Source organism: Aethalodelphis obliquidens, unplaced genomic scaffold, assembly GCF_003676395.1.
Source record: "Aethalodelphis obliquidens isolate GAN/ISIS:26980383/991018 unplaced genomic scaffold, ASM367639v1 scaffold25, whole genome shotgun sequence".
NCBI classification, from domain to species: Eukaryota; Metazoa; Chordata; class Mammalia; order Artiodactyla; family Delphinidae; genus Aethalodelphis; species Aethalodelphis obliquidens.
In genome coordinates, this window is record NW_020837969.1 from 20,485,513 (window position 1) to 20,504,190 (window position 18,678).

General features: G+C 36.3%; 1 protein-coding gene across 4 annotated transcripts in view; it reads left to right on the forward strand.

Annotated features, from left to right (window-relative positions):
- Nucleotides 1-352: 352 nt before the first annotated feature.
- The window catches only part of DLC1 (DLC1 Rho GTPase activating protein), a 401,580-nt gene continuing 383,254 nt past the window's right edge, over nucleotides 353-18,678 (forward strand). For 3 of the 4 annotated variants that reach the window (XR_003436251.1, XM_027122725.1, XM_027122730.1), the window contains exons 1-2: nucleotides 992-1,308; nucleotides 12,386-13,528. Coding sequence is in view for 3 of the 4 variants with exons in the window: in XM_027122725.1 (XP_026978526.1) it covers nucleotides 12,506-13,528 (1,023 nt within the window). In the remaining variant the exon portion in view is untranslated. Of the gene's footprint in view, nucleotides 589-991; nucleotides 1,309-12,385; nucleotides 13,529-18,678 lie in introns of those variants that run through there. The other variant, XM_027122726.1, reaches the window with a different exon arrangement.

Genomic DNA, 18,678 nt, shown 5'->3' on the forward strand with positions numbered 1-18,678 from the left:
ATTGGTGCAACTTCTTTCCTGAAACGACTTGAGCTTCCTCTGCGTTTATATTTGTGTCATCTTATTATAAGACGAGCGAACATCTATTATTAATTGATGTACTAATTAAAGCCATACTTGCAGTTTCCATTAGCTTATTCCCTAAATTCTCCAGAGTTGGCTGTCTGGTTTTAATCAAAACCAAATGGTAGTCCAAGTTCCCAGCCCTGAGCAGCTAAGAGGAAGTCATCCAGTGGAGGCACAAGAAAGCAGAAAAGATAAACAGACGATAGTTCACAACATTTGTGTTGGAGGAAGGATGCAGATATTGTGAGCTGATTTAGAGTGATTCGGGCACTCTGTCCTGCTGGATAGAAGCAGTTGCAAGTGGTTAATGTCAGCAAGATTGTAATAGGATCAAGATGGAGTCTGTCTTCTGCTTTTCCAGCACTAGATGTGTGTAACTGGAAGATTCTGACCAGAGGCAATGCTGCCTATGCCATGACACAAACTACTTTAATTCCGGGAAGGATTCTTGGGGTCGGAGAGATCTGGGAGAAAACGTTCTATTCGCTGGATTCCTAGGATTTTACTTACAGACCTTCTCAGGTACGGTGTATCAGGCTGCAGCATTTTAAATGAAGGAGCGTTAAAAAGGTTTTCAAATTTAGAAGAATTACGGTATTAAAACTAACTGCATCTTGCTCCCTTAAAAGATCTTTTGAAAGGAGCACTGCAAAGGTATTTTGCTTACATTGTGTGTATACATTGAATAAAGTGGAAAAGTTGTAGAGGAAGGAGAGAACGATGTTTTCTTTCTTTCTTTTTCTTTCATAAGCAGCGTGGGATAGAAAAAGCTCTACGGCTTTATGACTCTCCAGCTAATCACCTCAAGGGTTTTGACAAACTCACTTAAGTTCTGTGTAAAATCAGAACTCCTAAATCGCCTGGGCGGGCCTCTGCTCTGCCCCCCTCCCCTCCTCTCAGTTCAGTCTTTCTCACATGCACACCACTCAGAGGCAGGAAATGCTTCCCAGGCAATCTGGGCCTGGTTGTGGAGGCCCCTTTTGCAAAACATCAGTCTGAATTTACTAGACAGAAGTCACTAGGAACGCCTTGACAGACTCCGGCTTCAGCTAAGGCTCCCTCCAGCTGCGGAGGCTGTTTTTGTTAGAATCACACACTGCGCAGAACTGCTTAGAATAGAGCCATGATCTCAACCACGAAATGTGAACTTATATTTTGGAGAAACTAACGGGGACGGACTCCTTTCCTAGGCTGAGTGTTGAAGCATGTCTTGCCTCGGCGTTTCAGCTCCTCCTCGTCTAGGTAAGACGCTGTGGACTATCTATCTTTACGCTTTGAGGCAATCTTTGAAGAGGCAGAAAGATTGAGAGAAATGTTAGCATCTTGCACGGAGTGGTGATTTCCTAGGTTTTAGAGCTGAGCCACGAAATCAGAAGTGGAAAAAGTTTAGTAAGTAAAAAACTGTGAGTCAAATTGTTTTAGCAAAATGTCAACTCTAAAATAGGCTCCATGGAGATTTTTCTCCGTAAACTGAGATCTTATTTTCATCCCTTTTCAATCCTTAACTTATTTATGACTGGAGCCAGAAGACAGTTTTCCTATTATATGGTTTCTATGAAACAGATACATATTCTCACACATCGTGAGGTGTAAATGATTTTTTTTCTTTCCCCCTCGTTTGCCAACAGGAAAAGTAGATCCCGCTATAGAGTGACTTTTCTTAATAATGCATCTCCAAAGAAAATTTTGAGTCTCATTTAAAATATGAAGATTGGATTCCTCAATATTTCCCCACCCAGTTTCAACCACAGGTCAAACTGCTAATGCACAGCTTAAATGGTTTATTTTTAAAAAGAGTAAACACATGAAATTTTACAAATATTTCTATCCTAAACAGTATTTAATCTGATTTTTAAAAATTTAAAGATCAGAATTGGATTTAATTTATATTAACTTTCTTGAATTCACTATTCACTGCTCGGATCATATTCTGTGTGAATATTTTTGAATAAAGTAAATCTCAATGACAATGACATTCATTGTTACTATTTTAAGGCAGCTGGAAATCACTACAATCATATGAAAAGCTGATCTGTATTCATAATTCATGTAATCATAAAATTACATTTCCACTGGGCTATAGTATATTTAAGTTATGTTTACATGTGCAATATATGAGAAAAGAAATTTAGTAACGACTGACATAACAGAGAGTTTTAATGCATAACATACTGTTATATTTCTGAATATTTAGAATGAAAATCATTATTTTATAGAAATCATATGGAATGGTACGTGAAGGGAACAAATACCCGTGCATATTTCCAAATCTATTAGATGAACACAAAATATCCCAAATGAAATATGAAAGCTATTTGACAGTTGGATCGTAAGAAATCAAGTGTTTTCATCATAAACTTTTACATAGTATAAGGTGACCATTTGCTGTATTAGCTAATTATGCTTAAATTTTATGCTAGAATAAGTTATATTGACAAATTTTAACTACTCACTAACAATTTGTTGTGTTAAGACTTCTAAAAGTGATAAAAAGAATCTGTTTTTTAAGTGTGTTAAAAATAAAATATTGACTTGTCTAAATTATGATTTAATAAAATTCCTCAATAGAATTTTAAGGAAGGAAAGAATATAAGAGGTCACCTCTTCTAACACTCTTAAAGGTGCCAAAAAGGGAGGTGAAGCATGACATTCAAAAATGACCTGTCCAAGGTCACACCGCTAGTTAGTAGAAGAGATGACAGTGGAACCATGGTACCCTGTATCATAATTCAGGTAACTTAATATGACATCACCTTGTTCTCAAATAATAACTGCTCATAATAAAGTATGAATATATTCGTATCCGGTAGAAGGCTACCTTAAACAGAAAATTGTAATGCTTATTTTTTAAAAAAAGGTTTACAGCTGCCACCAGTATTACAGTGTAGAAAAAAAATAATAATGGCTTTAAAAAAGAATCAAATTTACTAAGTAATGAAATTTCCTCAAATGCAAAAGTTTTCTTACACCTTCAACAAACATTTTAAAGGAGTAACTTGTTTGTGACTGTTTTGTTACATTTCATGTTTATGCCAAGAAAATCAATCCATATGCTAATAATTATATTAATTTTAAACTGATGTTTCTTAAAAACATAGAGCTAGAAAGGAGGTTGTCTGATTCATATCCTTGCCTCCAAATGGTATCCTTATAAATCAACTTAACCAGTGGCATTCGGAAAAGATTTTACTGCCCCCCACTGGAATCGGTTTAAGAATCTCACGTACCCGGACATCCTTTTATTTATCTAACCTAAATCTCTATTGCTGCAGCCTGTTTCCAGTTCTGTGGGTTTCTACCTCAGTGGAAATGTGAAAAGCCTAAATGGACGTGTGAAAACATAAGTGTACATTTCTAGGCCAAATAAACCCACTTCCTTTCATCTTCCCTTCTACAGCTTATTTACAGTCTTTTAATTGGTTCATATATCTCCTCTGAGCCTTCTACAAAGTCCTTTAGTTGTAGAATCCAGAGTTTGTTATAGTATATAAATAGCTGACCAGTGCAGTGTCAAATGGAGGAGGTGGCTGCTTCATCTGTACATTCTTCATATATGACAGTATATGTTGCTTTGCACGCCGAAACATTGCACTTTCCGTGGCAAGAGCCCTTCTAATAAAGCTAATATGTGTCATTTCTAGTACATCCCATTTCTTTAGAGAAAATGTGAGGCATGATGCTTTTTCTCCCCATTTTTCTGAACCAGATTGGATTTCCTGATGCTATTACCACTTAAAAATAGGCTATTCAGCACTTCCAGTGTCTCCACACTCTGCATGATTGGAGTGAGGAATAAATGCAGTAAGGCAAGAGCCTATATAACTGATGGCATGATTACTAGAGGGTCTAGTACACCATTTTATCTAATTTTTTCTAGAGGACGTTATAATAAAAAAGAGAATTTTTCTGGCCCTATCCAAACCTGCTCATACCATACACCTCACTACAAATACTTTAGGCATGGTTTAATCTTACTTATAGAGGATGGGTGTTAGAGGATTAAAACAAGTCTAAACTGGGACATTTAAGATGTGTCTTTTGTTTTTACTTCATTTGTTTCCTCTTGGAGAAGGAATGAATTGGTGTCAATATCATCTTACGATGAGAATTCTCTCTGTAGAAATCATTATAGTACAACGAAGTTCCAAAAGAGAGATGATTTAGATCTGGATCAGAAAATTTTATTATCTGAATAAATGTTAAGAATTGTACATGAGAATTTAAAGAGGATGAGGGAAAATTCCTCCAGATTTGAAGGAAATAGCGTAAGTATTATACCTTCTTCTCCCAGGTGAATGATAAGCCCCTTAGTTGCACAAATCAAACAGGTTTACAGAGAAGCCCAGATACAGATTGACTCTGGGGTGGATATAGAGATACAGCATACTACTTCTAGTTTGGCATTAAACTGCCGGTCAGCTCATAGAGTTGTGAGAAATAGATGCGCTTAGTTTTTGAAGAAGGTAAACAGAATAAAGGTGAAGTGTAGATCTTGAGACCTAGTTTAAAAGAGATTATTGATTTTGATTCAGTGGATTATAGAGTATATAAGTGAACTTGAAAAGATTAAATAGGAATTCCGATGTAAAAAAAGCTGAAAGGCAATGTAAACAGCATGTGTATAAACTTGCTCATGAATTAAGATAGAGGACTGAAAAAAGCAGTTGTAGCTGCTTGTATGCGTGAAAAGGTTTTCCTATTAGACTGAAATCACAAAATGGTTTAGCAATACAGTTCAGATCATCCAGAGGAAATCAGTCCTTTAATAGAAATGAGATCCAAAGGAAGTAGGAAGATCAGAAAGCAAGCTTAGAAATTCAACCAGTGTTTCTTTTTATTCCCAGCAGTTGGCAAAATACCTAGCATGTCAGGTATTGTCAATACGTGTTTGTTAATAAATGTTTGTGGAATAAATAGGAGGGAAAGAAGAAAGAAAGGAAAGGAAAACCAGCATTGAAGAGTTGGTGCTGTGAGACTTTTTTAAAATTTTCCAGACATCCTGTAATGATAGAATAATAATTTTTAAAGAGGAAGGAAACTAAGAGGTTGGCAAAAGTCATCAGAGCCTGAGGCCAGAGGTTAATAGCACTCTCATAAGATGACATTACAAGTTCATTAAGAGCCAGGAGAAAGCATGAGTATCCAAAAATAGTTCAAAGTTAAGTTACAGGAGGCCAGTGAGAGCAGAGCACTAGTGAACTTTCCACAATTTAAATGGGGGTGGTGTACTGGAAAGCTCGTGGGAAGAGACAGAAAACTGGCTCAGATTTGCATCTTTGCCATTTGAAATCCTTGCTCTGTGATTTCAAGCATGCCCCATCCTACTTTGAGCTTCTGCTTTTTATTGGTAAAGTCTGGAAGATAATGCAAATATTTATATCACTGGGTCATTTTGAGCATTAGATGAGACTTTGTACGTACAAACTGGGTCGCATACAGTATAACAAACAAAATTTTGTTTTAAAAAGCAGAGGTCAAATGAATCAAGAAAGAAAGAATCATGGTGTTTCACCTTGTGGTCAAATCACTCATCTCTATTGAAATAACATGGGCATGCAAGGGATAGTTCCAGCTCCTACTCAGCCATGGTTTCTGCAGCTAAGATCCGTCAAAAACTAAAGGAATCATTGCCATCACCACCTTTGTCATCATCATCATCATTATCGTCATCATCATTTAGTATCTAGTGAGTTCTTGCAATATGCCATGGATTAAGTGTTTTATATATATTATCCGCTCATTATTATTATAGTTCAATATTATTCTCTCTCAACAATTTTCATTACTCCCATTATAGAAGTGAGAAAACTGGGGAAGACAAAACCTAAGTAACTAATGCAAATCACCAGAAAAAAAAAATAAGTTTCTTTAACAGACATCTTGCCTTCACAAAAAATAGAGGTAATAATCACTACCCATCAATAGGTGTTAGAGATTGAGCTAGTTACCTAGGCCTGCCAAAATTTCTCCCTGTAAAATCAGGACAATGATAGTACCTACTTCATAGAGTATTTGTGAGTATTATTACTAAAGGAGATAGTGTAAGTGCAACACCAAATACAGGGCCTGATCCACAGTAAATGCTTAATACATGGAAGCTCTTTTACTATTACTATTATCACGATCACCAGAAGTTTCTAATGCACCTACTATTCCTTGGGTATATGGGACACTTGGTAGTAAAAACAAGCTCAAATGTACATAGGAAGATGACAAAATAAGATAAGAATTATAGATATTAAATACAGAAGAAAAAAGTTGATATCAGAGGCATCAATCCCTGATAGGATACCAACCTAACAGAAGTAGCTAAGTTCTCAGTGATTTCATGTTCCTGATTGCAGTGAAAGTTGTACTTACCAAATGACTGAAATCTCAGTATTCTGTTGTCACCTAACTGTCCGAGCACCTGTGTTGCTGTAGCCCTCTTGTTTATATTTGGTGATTACTGTGTCTACCCTTAGAGTGTTCTTAGAAATGATAGCAAAGTTAAAAATAGAAAGTGACCACTTAAAGCAAAGCCACATCTCACCATGCTGATGATAAAGCATTATAACTCATGTCCATTGTGGAATAGAAGTATCTTTTTTATAATAAGGCAAAACCACATTTCAATCATATTGCTTTGCCATTAAAAAAAAAAAAAACCAAACTTTTGATATCAAATTTAACTCTAAGCTATTTCCTGCTGCATGAAAAATTCCAAGTGAAATAAGTTAGGAGCAAAGGCAATACTTTTCTTTGGTTATAAGGGACTCTGCAGAAAAGAGATAGGAATCAAAAAACCAAATGATTAATTATTCATTAATGAATTTATTTGCAGAAATAGCTAAAATACAATGTAGTTCTAGGTGCTCAAAGGGTTCTGTACCAGATGGAACACTGTTATTGAGAAGACTGTGTACTTTCTAAAAAAATAAAACATGGAATCCTGAAGGAAATACAGGTGTCTATAAATACTTACTGCATCCATGATGCAATATTGTCCCCCAAGACTGTGTTAATTCTGGGATCTCTTAGAAACCAATTATCCCCAGAAAAGTCTTAGTGGTATCAGACAAATAGGACATTTTTAAAGTTTACTCAAATTACACGTGGTTATTTAAAAGAACGTTCTGAGAATCCGCAAACCTGGCTGACCTGAGCGGCAAAGTGGTGATAAGTCAAACACTGCCAGTATCTGCGCTCCTCCCTGCAAGGGAATTAGAAACTACTGGGGCTACATTAAATAGTAGGAAGCCAGAGGTAAAAATAGGGCACCTCAGAAATATTAACTTGCAACTTTGTAACAGCCTGTTCTTTTCTGATGAGCTGACAGAATTCTAGTGGATTGACAGAGTTAATTTCAAATTTACTTGATTCCTGGAACATATTTGAGAGCTAAGAAGGAGAAAAAACTTACCAAGCTTAGTAAAACTAATATATACATAAAAATAGGTAAACATTTAAAAAAATATTTTAATTGGGTACCTATTTATTCATTCTTCTTCTAAAGACCAAAAATGATGGAAGGTTGGATGTGTCTCTCGGAAAAAGTGATGTACTACTCAATCCACTGACTTAGCTCATTACAGATGGTTTATTCTGTAATTTACTAAGACTTTTGATGATTTCCAGACAACCTAAAGACATGGAAGCTTTTTCATATATAATATTTTAAGCTTCGTTAAGTAATTTACCAGTAAAGAATTTTAACAGGAGTTTGTTTTTTCCACAGACAGCTAATGAGGCATAATGAGTAAATTCCAACATTTGACAAAGTATGTAAAAGTAGATGGATAATGATTTTGTGAAGGATTAAGACAAAGATTGCCACTAAAGAAAGGAAATCTGCCTGTAGTCATACAGAGATAGGTTTTTGCATCGTTATTAAAGGTTTCTCTCTGCTAAGCCTAATTCTAGCCCTGTCTCATTTCAATTAGCATGAATATTTTAAAGAAAAAGCACTACTTGTCTTTTACTAAAAGTTGGCTACCCTGATTGGACTCTTAGGAATGCTTTCTTTGAATGTGGTGTCTTTTTTGTTTTGGGGGCTTTTTTGCTATTTGTTCATTCATTTACATAAAGAGGTTAAGAATAATCATATCTGTCCTAGGCGTTCTCGCTGATCCTAAGCCTCTTGAATATTTGACAGTTTTGCGTTGAAAAGCATTCCTCTCGTGTTATCGTTGAGTTGGGGGCAGTGGAAGGTGCCCAGATGTTCCACAGTTTAGTTTGCTAGATAATTTGTTCTTTGACAGCTCCATCAAGAAAATGAATTTCATTTTGACCTCCGCAAATGCTCACTGTCAGGCAGATTTACTTGGCCATCAATGAGCACACATTTGAAGAACTACAGTAAGCTGTGATCATGTCTGTTTATATGTTGATTCTGCTGTAATCGTCTAATTCAATAAGTGTTTGGGTGGCACTTATTACATGCAAAGGTGACTCCCTGAGCGTAGGCCAAGATACACTAAGATGTCACATCCCTCTAGGATGTCCAGATTCCCCATCTCTCCACCTCACCAACTTGACCCTTATACTAGCAACAATGTGGGCCATTGTAGAAATGCTCCCTTCTTGGTTCAGATGCATTCTCTATTCTTGCAAGAGTGCATGTTAGAGAATTTAACCTACCTTTAATTAAAAGGAGATTATTTCCCTCATGTCTTCTCTTCTTTCTCCCAGTGACTGAGTACACACTAGGTGGTAGCTATTACATATAGATATGCACTAAAGCAGTAGTAGAAGAGAGAAGAGTAGGAGAAGAGAGTAGTAGGAGAAATTTAACATGGGATGGGTAATTAAGAAGAAAGACCAGATGGGAAACCAGAAGTAACTCCAGCCATCTAAGGAGAAAGTAGGAAAATACAGAGAAACTGGCAGTACTATTATGCCTTCTATTAAATATGCAGCAGCTGTGTGAAGGTGTTTAAAAACAACCCAGGAGTCAATCATGTGCATGTGTGTGTGTGTGTGTGTGTGTGTGTGTGTGCGTATTTATTTGTATATGTGTATGTATACATATACCTATATATGTCATCTGTTTTCTGAAAGGATAAAACAAGATCATATATACTTAGGCTTATATTCCCAATGTTTAGTAGACTGTCTGCAGCCCATTCGGCACTAAATAAACACTTGTTGAATAAATGATTATGATCAGGCAATGTTGCTCTCAGTTCTAAAGTACCGCCCACTTGATTTCAGCCACAAGTACTTCATTTGCACCGTGTTTTCCCAGGCTATAGTATCGGCAGTAGTGATTCCCATCAGGCTCTTCTTTCCTAGGAACACTTGCCAAGTCAAAATACAAGGTATGTGTTTATTTCAGGAGCAAGTGCAAAAGAGAGCATGATCATTTGATGTCAGACACAGGTCAGGGATTCTCAAACTAGAATATCTTCAATTGTTTTTTAGTACAGTAACATTCAATTTTGATTAATTTTAAAATATACACTGCATGCCACTGTATGCTTATGTTAAAGAGTGGTGTTATGGAATTAACCCAAACAATAAATTTTAAATCACTCTGTGTCTAAACAGCCTATGCACTAATATCACAAAAAGCAAATGTGGGCATTTCACAAATATTTTCCAGAATCATTACATAATTAGAGGTACACAGAGTTTCTTGTAATATTAATACAGTGGTGTTTGAACACATGCATTTAAGAAGTGAAAAATCCCCATGGAAATTCACTTCATAAAATCAACACCCTGGAATGACTTACACTTTTCCAGATCCTTCATCCAAATCCTCAGCAGCGGAGCTCATTCTGAATGAAACTGCATAAAAGTGATTACAAGAAAAAGTAGTAGAAGTTTGCAAAATAAGTAGCCGGTAATTAGAAATGGTGAGAAGGCTCAAAGGGAAAGTGAAGTCTTTTACAAAGACTTCTAAATCTTACAGGACAGATTCTAGTCAATTCAGATGACTTAGAAAATGGGGCCGATATACTCCGATGTGATGGACAATATATTTTAATTAATACGTTGTTCAGCCTTTAGATCCTGAAGGCAGGTTTTAACTATAAATCTTACAACTCAGAATTAAAATAGGAAGTATGAATAAGAAAGCCTGTTGAGATAAAGTTTTTAAAACAATCTATCAGACCACAGGATATGGAATGAACATTCAAACTGTAGTGATGATGGTCATAATGAGAGTTAGGAAATTTTATGTCTTCAAAATAAAGACACTATAAATTCACAGGAATGATCTGGAAATGTCCAAAGAACGTAGATTAGAAATTAGGACAGAAGGAGTTAATGTTGTGTCAAATCTATCTAATTTATAATCTCTCTTTGCAGCTAGATTGTCTCAGAACTTGTTGAATTGTCTTCCTTTGATGTTATAAAAATACTTACCTACTTGCCAAGGTTGAGTGCAGTAAACTAATTAATATTATGGTCAGGACTCAAAGGCAAAAATTTTATGTAATCTGTTCCCCAAGGGGTTAATAAAACTCTTTCTCCTTCTTCATCATAGAAAGAAAACCAGAATTGTCTCAACTTAAATGTAAATGTGGCTTAGGAATGACACTAATACCACTTGGCATTTCTTAAGTTAGCCTGCTCGTTCTACACTGGATAAAAATAAAGAAAAGAAAGCATCTAAAACAGAACCGCCCTATTACAACCCAAATTTGCCCATGAAAGCAGAAATTTTCTGGCCTGCATCTATGCGTTTTTTCCACTTTTCCGTAGCCTCCCACAAATAATGACTTATGCACGGAATTCAGGGACTTTATATTTTCTTATGAATGCCAACATAGAAAATGTGAATGCTGACCATTTTCAAAGATACTCACAGACCCTTAAAGAAACGGAATAGTATCCAGAATGATATTTGGTCAGTCTGGGATACCAAAATTCTAGTACATTCCTGGTCTTTACAAGATGGGAATATTTACCTTTCTGGCATGTGCTTAGTCAGAATAGCTTGCGATCTTTGGTGGGGAGTCAGAGTCCTTTTCAATAGACTGAAGTGACCCCAAACCAGCACTTCAGTTAATCTTGTTTATGATTGAAATCAATAAGCCAATCCATGTCATGTGCTGACAGTTCTCGTGTGGTGTAAAAACTGGAAGTGTCTGCTCTTGAACAAGATTTTTCTTTTACAGTCCAGTCATTAGGTTTCATTATGGGACAACATTTGGACTAGCCATTTTTATAAGGTTGAGTTTACATTGGTATAATTTGTTGCCTTTAACTAAGGCTTTGAATAATTTAAGGCAAAAAGGATGGATACCTGGAATGTGTTTATATTCTGACCTTATCTTATGTCTGGTTTTCTTGTTTACTTAAAATTTTATGGCCAAATGCTAACAGAAGTATACAAACTAAACTCCTTAGAAGCCAAAGAGAATGAGACTGAAATTTCTGAAGAATTATTTCAGTTGTCTTGTCAGGCTCACATCTTCTTTTTGGGTCACCCGAATTCCTGCCTGAAGAGTTTAGACTTTATATCTACTAAAGATGTGTGGAGGGAAGAGGTGGCAGTAGAATCGCATTCCATGGATGAAGTTTGTTGGCTCTCTAAGCCTGGGTCTTAGAACCGGGGCCTACTTTGAATCCAGGCTTACCTCCTAGATGTATGACCTTGGGCAATTTATTTAATTTCGGTAAGCTTCAACAGTACTAGCTTGCTAGCGGGTCGTAGCAGCAATGAGATGCATGTAAATGTATTTATCCTAAGACATTTTAAGTGGTGTGTGTTATGCTTTCTTATGCATGAATTATGTGTTAATATGAGCTAAACTGGATTACTCCATGTTTCTTAGTCACTCCCTGGAGTAAATGCATTCTGGTAGTTTGGGATCTGTATTAGCTCTTTCACACACTAATACATTACACATGCTGTCTCTATAGCTCAAGTTTTGCATGAACAGTTCCCTGGTGGCCTTCAGTGCAATTCAAACCAAACAGCCAATAGATTTCTGTAACGATTTGTGTCCACAAAAGTAAATCAGGAAAGCATCTAAGCTAGAGCAACTAGTTTCTTCCAGTGAATTTTATTAGTATAGCGATCCAAATATTTTCCTAATGGAATTTTAAATATTCAATATGTATATCTTTATTCGTTAATAGATCAATCAATCCAGCTGCATTTAAAAGTATTGTTAATGATTTTTGACCAGAAATATTGAATGTGAAATTGTCTTCTACTATTAGGCTGCTTCTTAAAGAAATAACCTTATTGAGGCTATTAAATAGAAGCTTTATACAATCTCTTAATCTTTCATAGCACAGCTTAAGTGCTCTCTTTTCCAAGATATATTTTGACTTTAGAACTATATCCTGAACTATGTATATTTCTTTAATTTTTTAATAGGTGGTGCAATGACAAAACTTACTCTCTTCTTCAATCAGTGAATTTGAAGTAATCTTTCATCGTTTCATCTTTAGTCTCATATGGAACGTATCCCTCTATCTGTTGTTAAACTACGATGACATGTCTGTAGCTATCAGAAAGAGAAGCTGGGAAGAACATGTGACCCAATGGATGGGACAGCCTTTTAATTCTGATGATTGTAACACAGCATGTCATCATGGACTAGTAGCTGACAGCTTGCAGGCAAGTATGGAAAAAGATGCAACCCTAAATGTGGACCGCAAAGAAAGGTGTGTTTCACTACCAGACTGCTGTCATGGCTCAGAGCTGAGAGATATTCCTGGGAGGCCAATGGGTCACATTTCAAAGGAGGTGGATGAAGATGACAGCCATGAAGGTGAAGATCAGTTTCTTTCTCTGGAGGCCAGCACGGAAACACTAGTGCATGTTTCTGACGAGGATACTGATTCTGATCTATATCTTACAGATGATAAACAGATTTTAACTACTCAAGGGCCTAAAACGTCAGACCAACATAGCATCAAAGGAGCAGGCTCCTTAGTAAAGACGCTGCCCATCATGGAAAGTAACCAAGGTTCTTATGACTCCTGGGGAATGGCTGGTGGAGCTGATTTAGTGCTGGTAGAGGAAAAGGGGGACAGAAAAGTTGTTGACATGGTGAGTAAAAGCCTGGAGCTTTGTAAGGATATAAGCCTAAGTGAAATAAAAGATGCATCCAAAATGAATGCATGTGACTCTTTGAATGTGAAAGATATTGTGCCGGAAAAGCAATTGCTTAATTCTGCTGTAATTGCTCAGCATCGAAGGAAACCCGACTTCCCTAAAGATGAACATGAAAGAAACACCTGCAGTGCAGTACAAGATGAGTTCCTGGCTATTCCTTGTGCAGACAGAGGGCTGCCATTATTAAAAACAGATTCTGGAAGCTGCCTTCTGCAGCCTCCTTCCTGCCCTAGTGGAATGTCAGCTGAAAATGGCCTGGAGAAGAGTGGTTTCTCAGAACATCAAAACAGAAGTCTTCCAAAGGTCAACTCAGGAGATGGCATGCAGTGTTTACACATAAAGGAGACTCTGGCCACCCATGAACCCACAGATAACCAAGTCAGACTTCGTAAAAGAAAGGTAAGACACATGCACCTATTATCTGGCTTTTGGAATTCTGTAAATATCCTTGTTTCTGTCACTTATTATTTTGCTAGAGTTAAAAAGATATGTGGACATTTCTTTTGCTCAGTAGCGTAGCTGTATGACTCAAAGAGCATCTTCTTGGGGAAATCATCAAAATACGTAAAAATTAAAACAGGATAACCTATCCACTTCACTAATAATATTTATAATGGCTCATGAACATTCTATGTTGGAATTGTGTTGAAGACAGAACTGGTTTCACTTTCTTTGGCTGGAATTAAATAGCCACCAGATAGTTCAAAGCCTATCTAAAGAGTGATCTCTGATTTTTAGAAAGAATGTCATGGTAATTTTTAATTAAAATTGTTTATTTCAGCTTGCTTCTCTTCCCTTTAAAAAGTATATTTTATTATAATAAAAGTGGTATAAATCACATATTTTAAATGAGCCCTTTGCATATACCAAGGCAACAGTACCCCCTCCCCCAAAATATGCTAATGCTATTTTAAATGATACCCTGGTACATTTGCTATCCATAGCTACATGAACATTTTTTTTAAACTCTTGACCATAAAGGATGACTAACTGAAGTAAATTTTTATGCTGAGGCACCTTTGACTAATCCTGTAGATGCCATGGTCCCCCAAGAAGTTTCCAAGTGAGAGACACAAGGATTGGAAGGAACCACATGGATCATGATTTAGTTAGAGAACTCTTGACCAAAGTTTGTCATACCTTTAGGATTTCCCCAGCATTATTCCCACATTGTAGTACTCTATAATCCTGATGTAAATACAAGTAAAATTTCTTCTGTAAATCCAACATGCCCATTGGCATCAAAAAAACCCTGCAGATTGGACACTTTGGTGCAACATTCTTGCCCTTCTCTTGATATAATACTAATCCATAATTCCTATTCTCCTAAGACAAAACTAAGGTTCTTAGTTCTGTTCAACTGGGGCTATCTACAACGAGAAAAAAAAAATCTTCAACTCTCTTTTGGTGAAGAAATCTGGTTTCCATAAACTGTAGTTTTGCTAACAAACTAGATCAGTAACATGTCATAAGTTAAAGTGAAGTCAAAGACTTTACAGCAAAGATCAATGTGCTCAAACTACATGCCAACAGAGCTTTCTGTGCTTCTGGCGAGCTCTTCCTTCCTTACATAAATTGTATTAAAAAGTTAATGCTGCATAATGTTGTTATGATTGGACTGCTCAGGTCGCTTTTTCAGAAATGTCCATATAGTCTATCAAGTCTGTTGGAGGGAATGTAATAATGACGTAAGAAAGTATTAACTGACCTATGACATAGCTTCCCTAAAATAAGACAGACCCTGCCCAACTGCCGACAGAAACATTAAACATTCCAGAAACATATGCTCACCACTTGGACATTTATATCAATACTAAGAATGCTGGAAAGAATTTGCTCTTGGACATGTCACTATAGCATAGTTGCATTACAAGAGCCATAATTATATCTCATTTACAAGTTCTAACTTAAATATTCTATTTTAAGCATTTCATCATTCTAAAGTGTTGTGGTATTGTCTGGTGGAGTATTTGTTTTGACTCTACAACTCTTTTGGGATGCTTTGTAATGAACAGATTAAATGCAAAGTTTCAGGTTTGGAATTTACTCTGGGGAAGTATGATTATGGGAGAAGCCTCTAGAAGCAAAATGTGTAGGAATTTTTGTTCTATCTGATGTTGAATGAGCGCTGGAATACCTTCAAGTTGTGCACTAACCATTTTAGAACTTTACCAAAAGAAAAAACAAAATAAATTCATAAAAATATATGTACAGAGATGTTCATCATTGTATTATGTGTTACTGACAAAAAAGATACAATCCAAATTTCCATTAATAAAGGATGTATAATGATTGTTTAATCTATAGTTTGGAATGCTATGTGGCCACGAAAAAGATGGAGTGAGATCCATGTGCTCTAACTGAACAGTGCTCATGATATAGTATACATAGAAAAAGACAGTGGCAGACCAATATTTGTAGCACATCCCAACCTTATCTGATGAAATGTGTGGATACAGATACAGATAGAAATATAGATGGGTTATAAACCTCTCTAGATGACTAAATAAGAATATGCAAAATTCTAGGTAAATAGGCACAAAATTGTTGACAGCAATTACTTTGAGAGAATGGAAGTAAAAGGATAGAAGCAGGGGATTTTCGATGTTTAGCCTATATAATTTTTATAAAAGGTGATAGTATTCTGGGTGAAATGCATACAATGAACAGAAGTACAAAAACAAAATAATATTCGATATATAAACTATTTGAAGCATTTTCTGCATGGCACAAAACAACCCTTTATCTATATAGTTATTATGATTATTATTACTCTTATGAAATGAAAACAAATATGAAGTTTTTCAAAATATCAACAAAAGTTTCAATCAACTACGCCAATTCTAATGCCAGTGCAACTAGTTTAAAACAGATAAACCTTTTGGAGAGCCACATGGACCCCATTTTCATGTCTAAAGTGTTAGGGGACTGATTCTGAAAAGAGTTGGCTTAGTTGTATCTTTTAAACTATTTGTCAACCACTGTGACAGCTTTGAGATTAAGAGCTTAGAAAAGGTGAAATATAATATAAGCTAATAAAATTTTACTTACGGAACTTTAATCAGCTCATTATCTGATATGAGTGAACCAAATCCTACATAGAATTTATGAACATGAATTTTTTGTGGGAGGGATTCAGGATAAAATCAGGTTCTAAAACTTGAAAAAAGAAAGCAAAAACAGAGTTTATAAGGGTAATGCTCAGAATGCACTGAACTACTACTCTAGAGATATCATTGTACTTTAGATACAAATTATCATTCCTTCAAACCTATAAATATTGGCAGGCGTTTGTTGCTCAGCATGACGTATTTTTTCTTGTTTTCCAATGATATTTCTGGCCATTAAGGATAGCCACACATACTTATTAGGAGTGTCAATTGGAGATGACTGCGTTTGTAGTATGTGTAAATATTGACCTTTAAGCTAATAATTTCCTTAAATATGATGAAATATATCATTAAATTGGAGCCACTGAAATCAAAGGGGAACCAATAAATCATGAGCAGACATCAGTAAATGAGCCAGGAAGATCGTGTGGCATATGACCAGCGCTTATAGGGCGTGGGTGGGTCTTTGGGGTAAGGCAGCTGGTTAAGAGCAATTCTCAGAGACAAATTCCAAAGAAATGTGGAGGAGGGAGACAGTCTAAGAAGTGGTCTCTTCAAACCAAATGAGATGTGAAGATGGAAAATATGTAGGGAAAGACTTGAGGTTAGACTTTTTTTTAAAGAACTAGTGTATTTGTTCTTGATGGTGGTTTACTAATTAAAGAGAGTCCAAAATTCAGTCTTCCCTAGGGACTATTTAAATAGTTCCCAAACTTTTGAATAGCCATAATAGTTGTATAAATATATAAAATATTTTTATTGGCTTTCATAAAGCATATTCCATATTACCAAGCAAAATAAACACAAAAGATAGTATAAAAATGATTTGAACTTTGAAAAGACACCTAATTCCACATTTGAACAAAACCTCACATTCCAGCAGCCAATGAAACTGTATCATTTATGCTATTGATTTGACTGCTGTCACAGAAAACCAGTATAAAAGTGGCTTAAGGGCTTCTCTGGTGGCGCAGTGGTTGAGAGTCCGCTTGCCGATGCAGGGGACACGGGTTCGTGCCCCGGTCCGGGAAGATCCCACATGCCGCGGAGCAGCTGGGCCCGTGAGCCATGGCCGCTGAGACTGCGCATCCGGAGCCTGTGCTCCGCAACGGGAGAGGCCACAACAGTGAGAGGCCCACGTACCACCAAAAAAAAAAAAAAAAAAAAAAAAAAGTGGCTTGGCTAACATCTTTCTCTCACACATATATAATTGGGTATAGGTAGTTCTGGAACAATATGTAGGCCTTATGTTTTCAATACCTTAGACCCTCTTATCCAACTGCCCTGCCACCCTGAGCCTTTATCCATATTCAAATCAGTAAGAAGAGGAAAGGGTGCAGGAATGGCCACACCCCTGGGTAAAGGCAAGACCCAGAAAGAGTACACTTCTTTTTTTTCCCTCATATTTCATGTGCTAGAACTTAAGTTGTATGGCGACACCTAGCAATAAGGGCTGAGAAATGGAGTCTGCATCCTGGGCAAGGTGTCTGCTGAAAATTCTATTATCAAAGAAGAAAGAGAAAATATTTATCGAAGGATAACTCATAACATGAATATGTTGAGGGACAACACCTAACATAAATATATTCCAGTATATCATGGCATGTTGTGAGTGAAATAAACAGGCTGTGTATGTGTTCTGTGGCCATTAAGGATAGCCACACATACTTACTAGGAGTGTCAATTGGTATCTGTATAAATACTTGACGCTTTAACTTCACACTGCAGAATACCTTTCCATGTTAGGAAACTATTTTATGTGTGGAAGTGATGTGGATCAAATGCTATACTCTTTCTTATGGAAAAATTGCTCAGGACCAAAATATTATACTGTATATACTGTACTTTATCCGTGGATAAATGTAATACATTGATTAGCAATGACTGAAAAAAATCAAATATTATCTCCTTACCCTATCTTTAAAATATGTACGTATTTGATAAAAGCACACCTATACCTGAAAAGACTTTCTCATTTCTTGCTATAACCTTCCTGATCCTTTCTATGTCCTGAATGCCTATATGGGGGCTTTGTAGCATGAGAAAGCTAACATTGACCAATGGGTGACATAAAGTACATAGTAAATTATGCAGAAGATGGAATGGACCAAGATAGGAGGTCAGCTAGAAAAATATTAAAGGGAAGGGAAAAATTGTCTAAGAAATAAAAACCTAAAAGATGGTTAAGCTGTGGCCCCAACATTGAATGAAAGCAAGGACTAGTGGAAGAATTAGAGTTTGTTAATAAGCCTAGTATCAGTTGACAAAGAGGGAAGGGATGGGAAACAGAGTAAAGTATACACAGCTCTGCAGATAGATTCATAATGACAGTATGATTTCACATGAAGGTCACACTGGTTTTAAAGACACAGGCTTATTGAGCAGATTGTATTGTTGTTAAACCTCTTTCCCTAGTTCTAACATTAGGGCTGGCAGAGA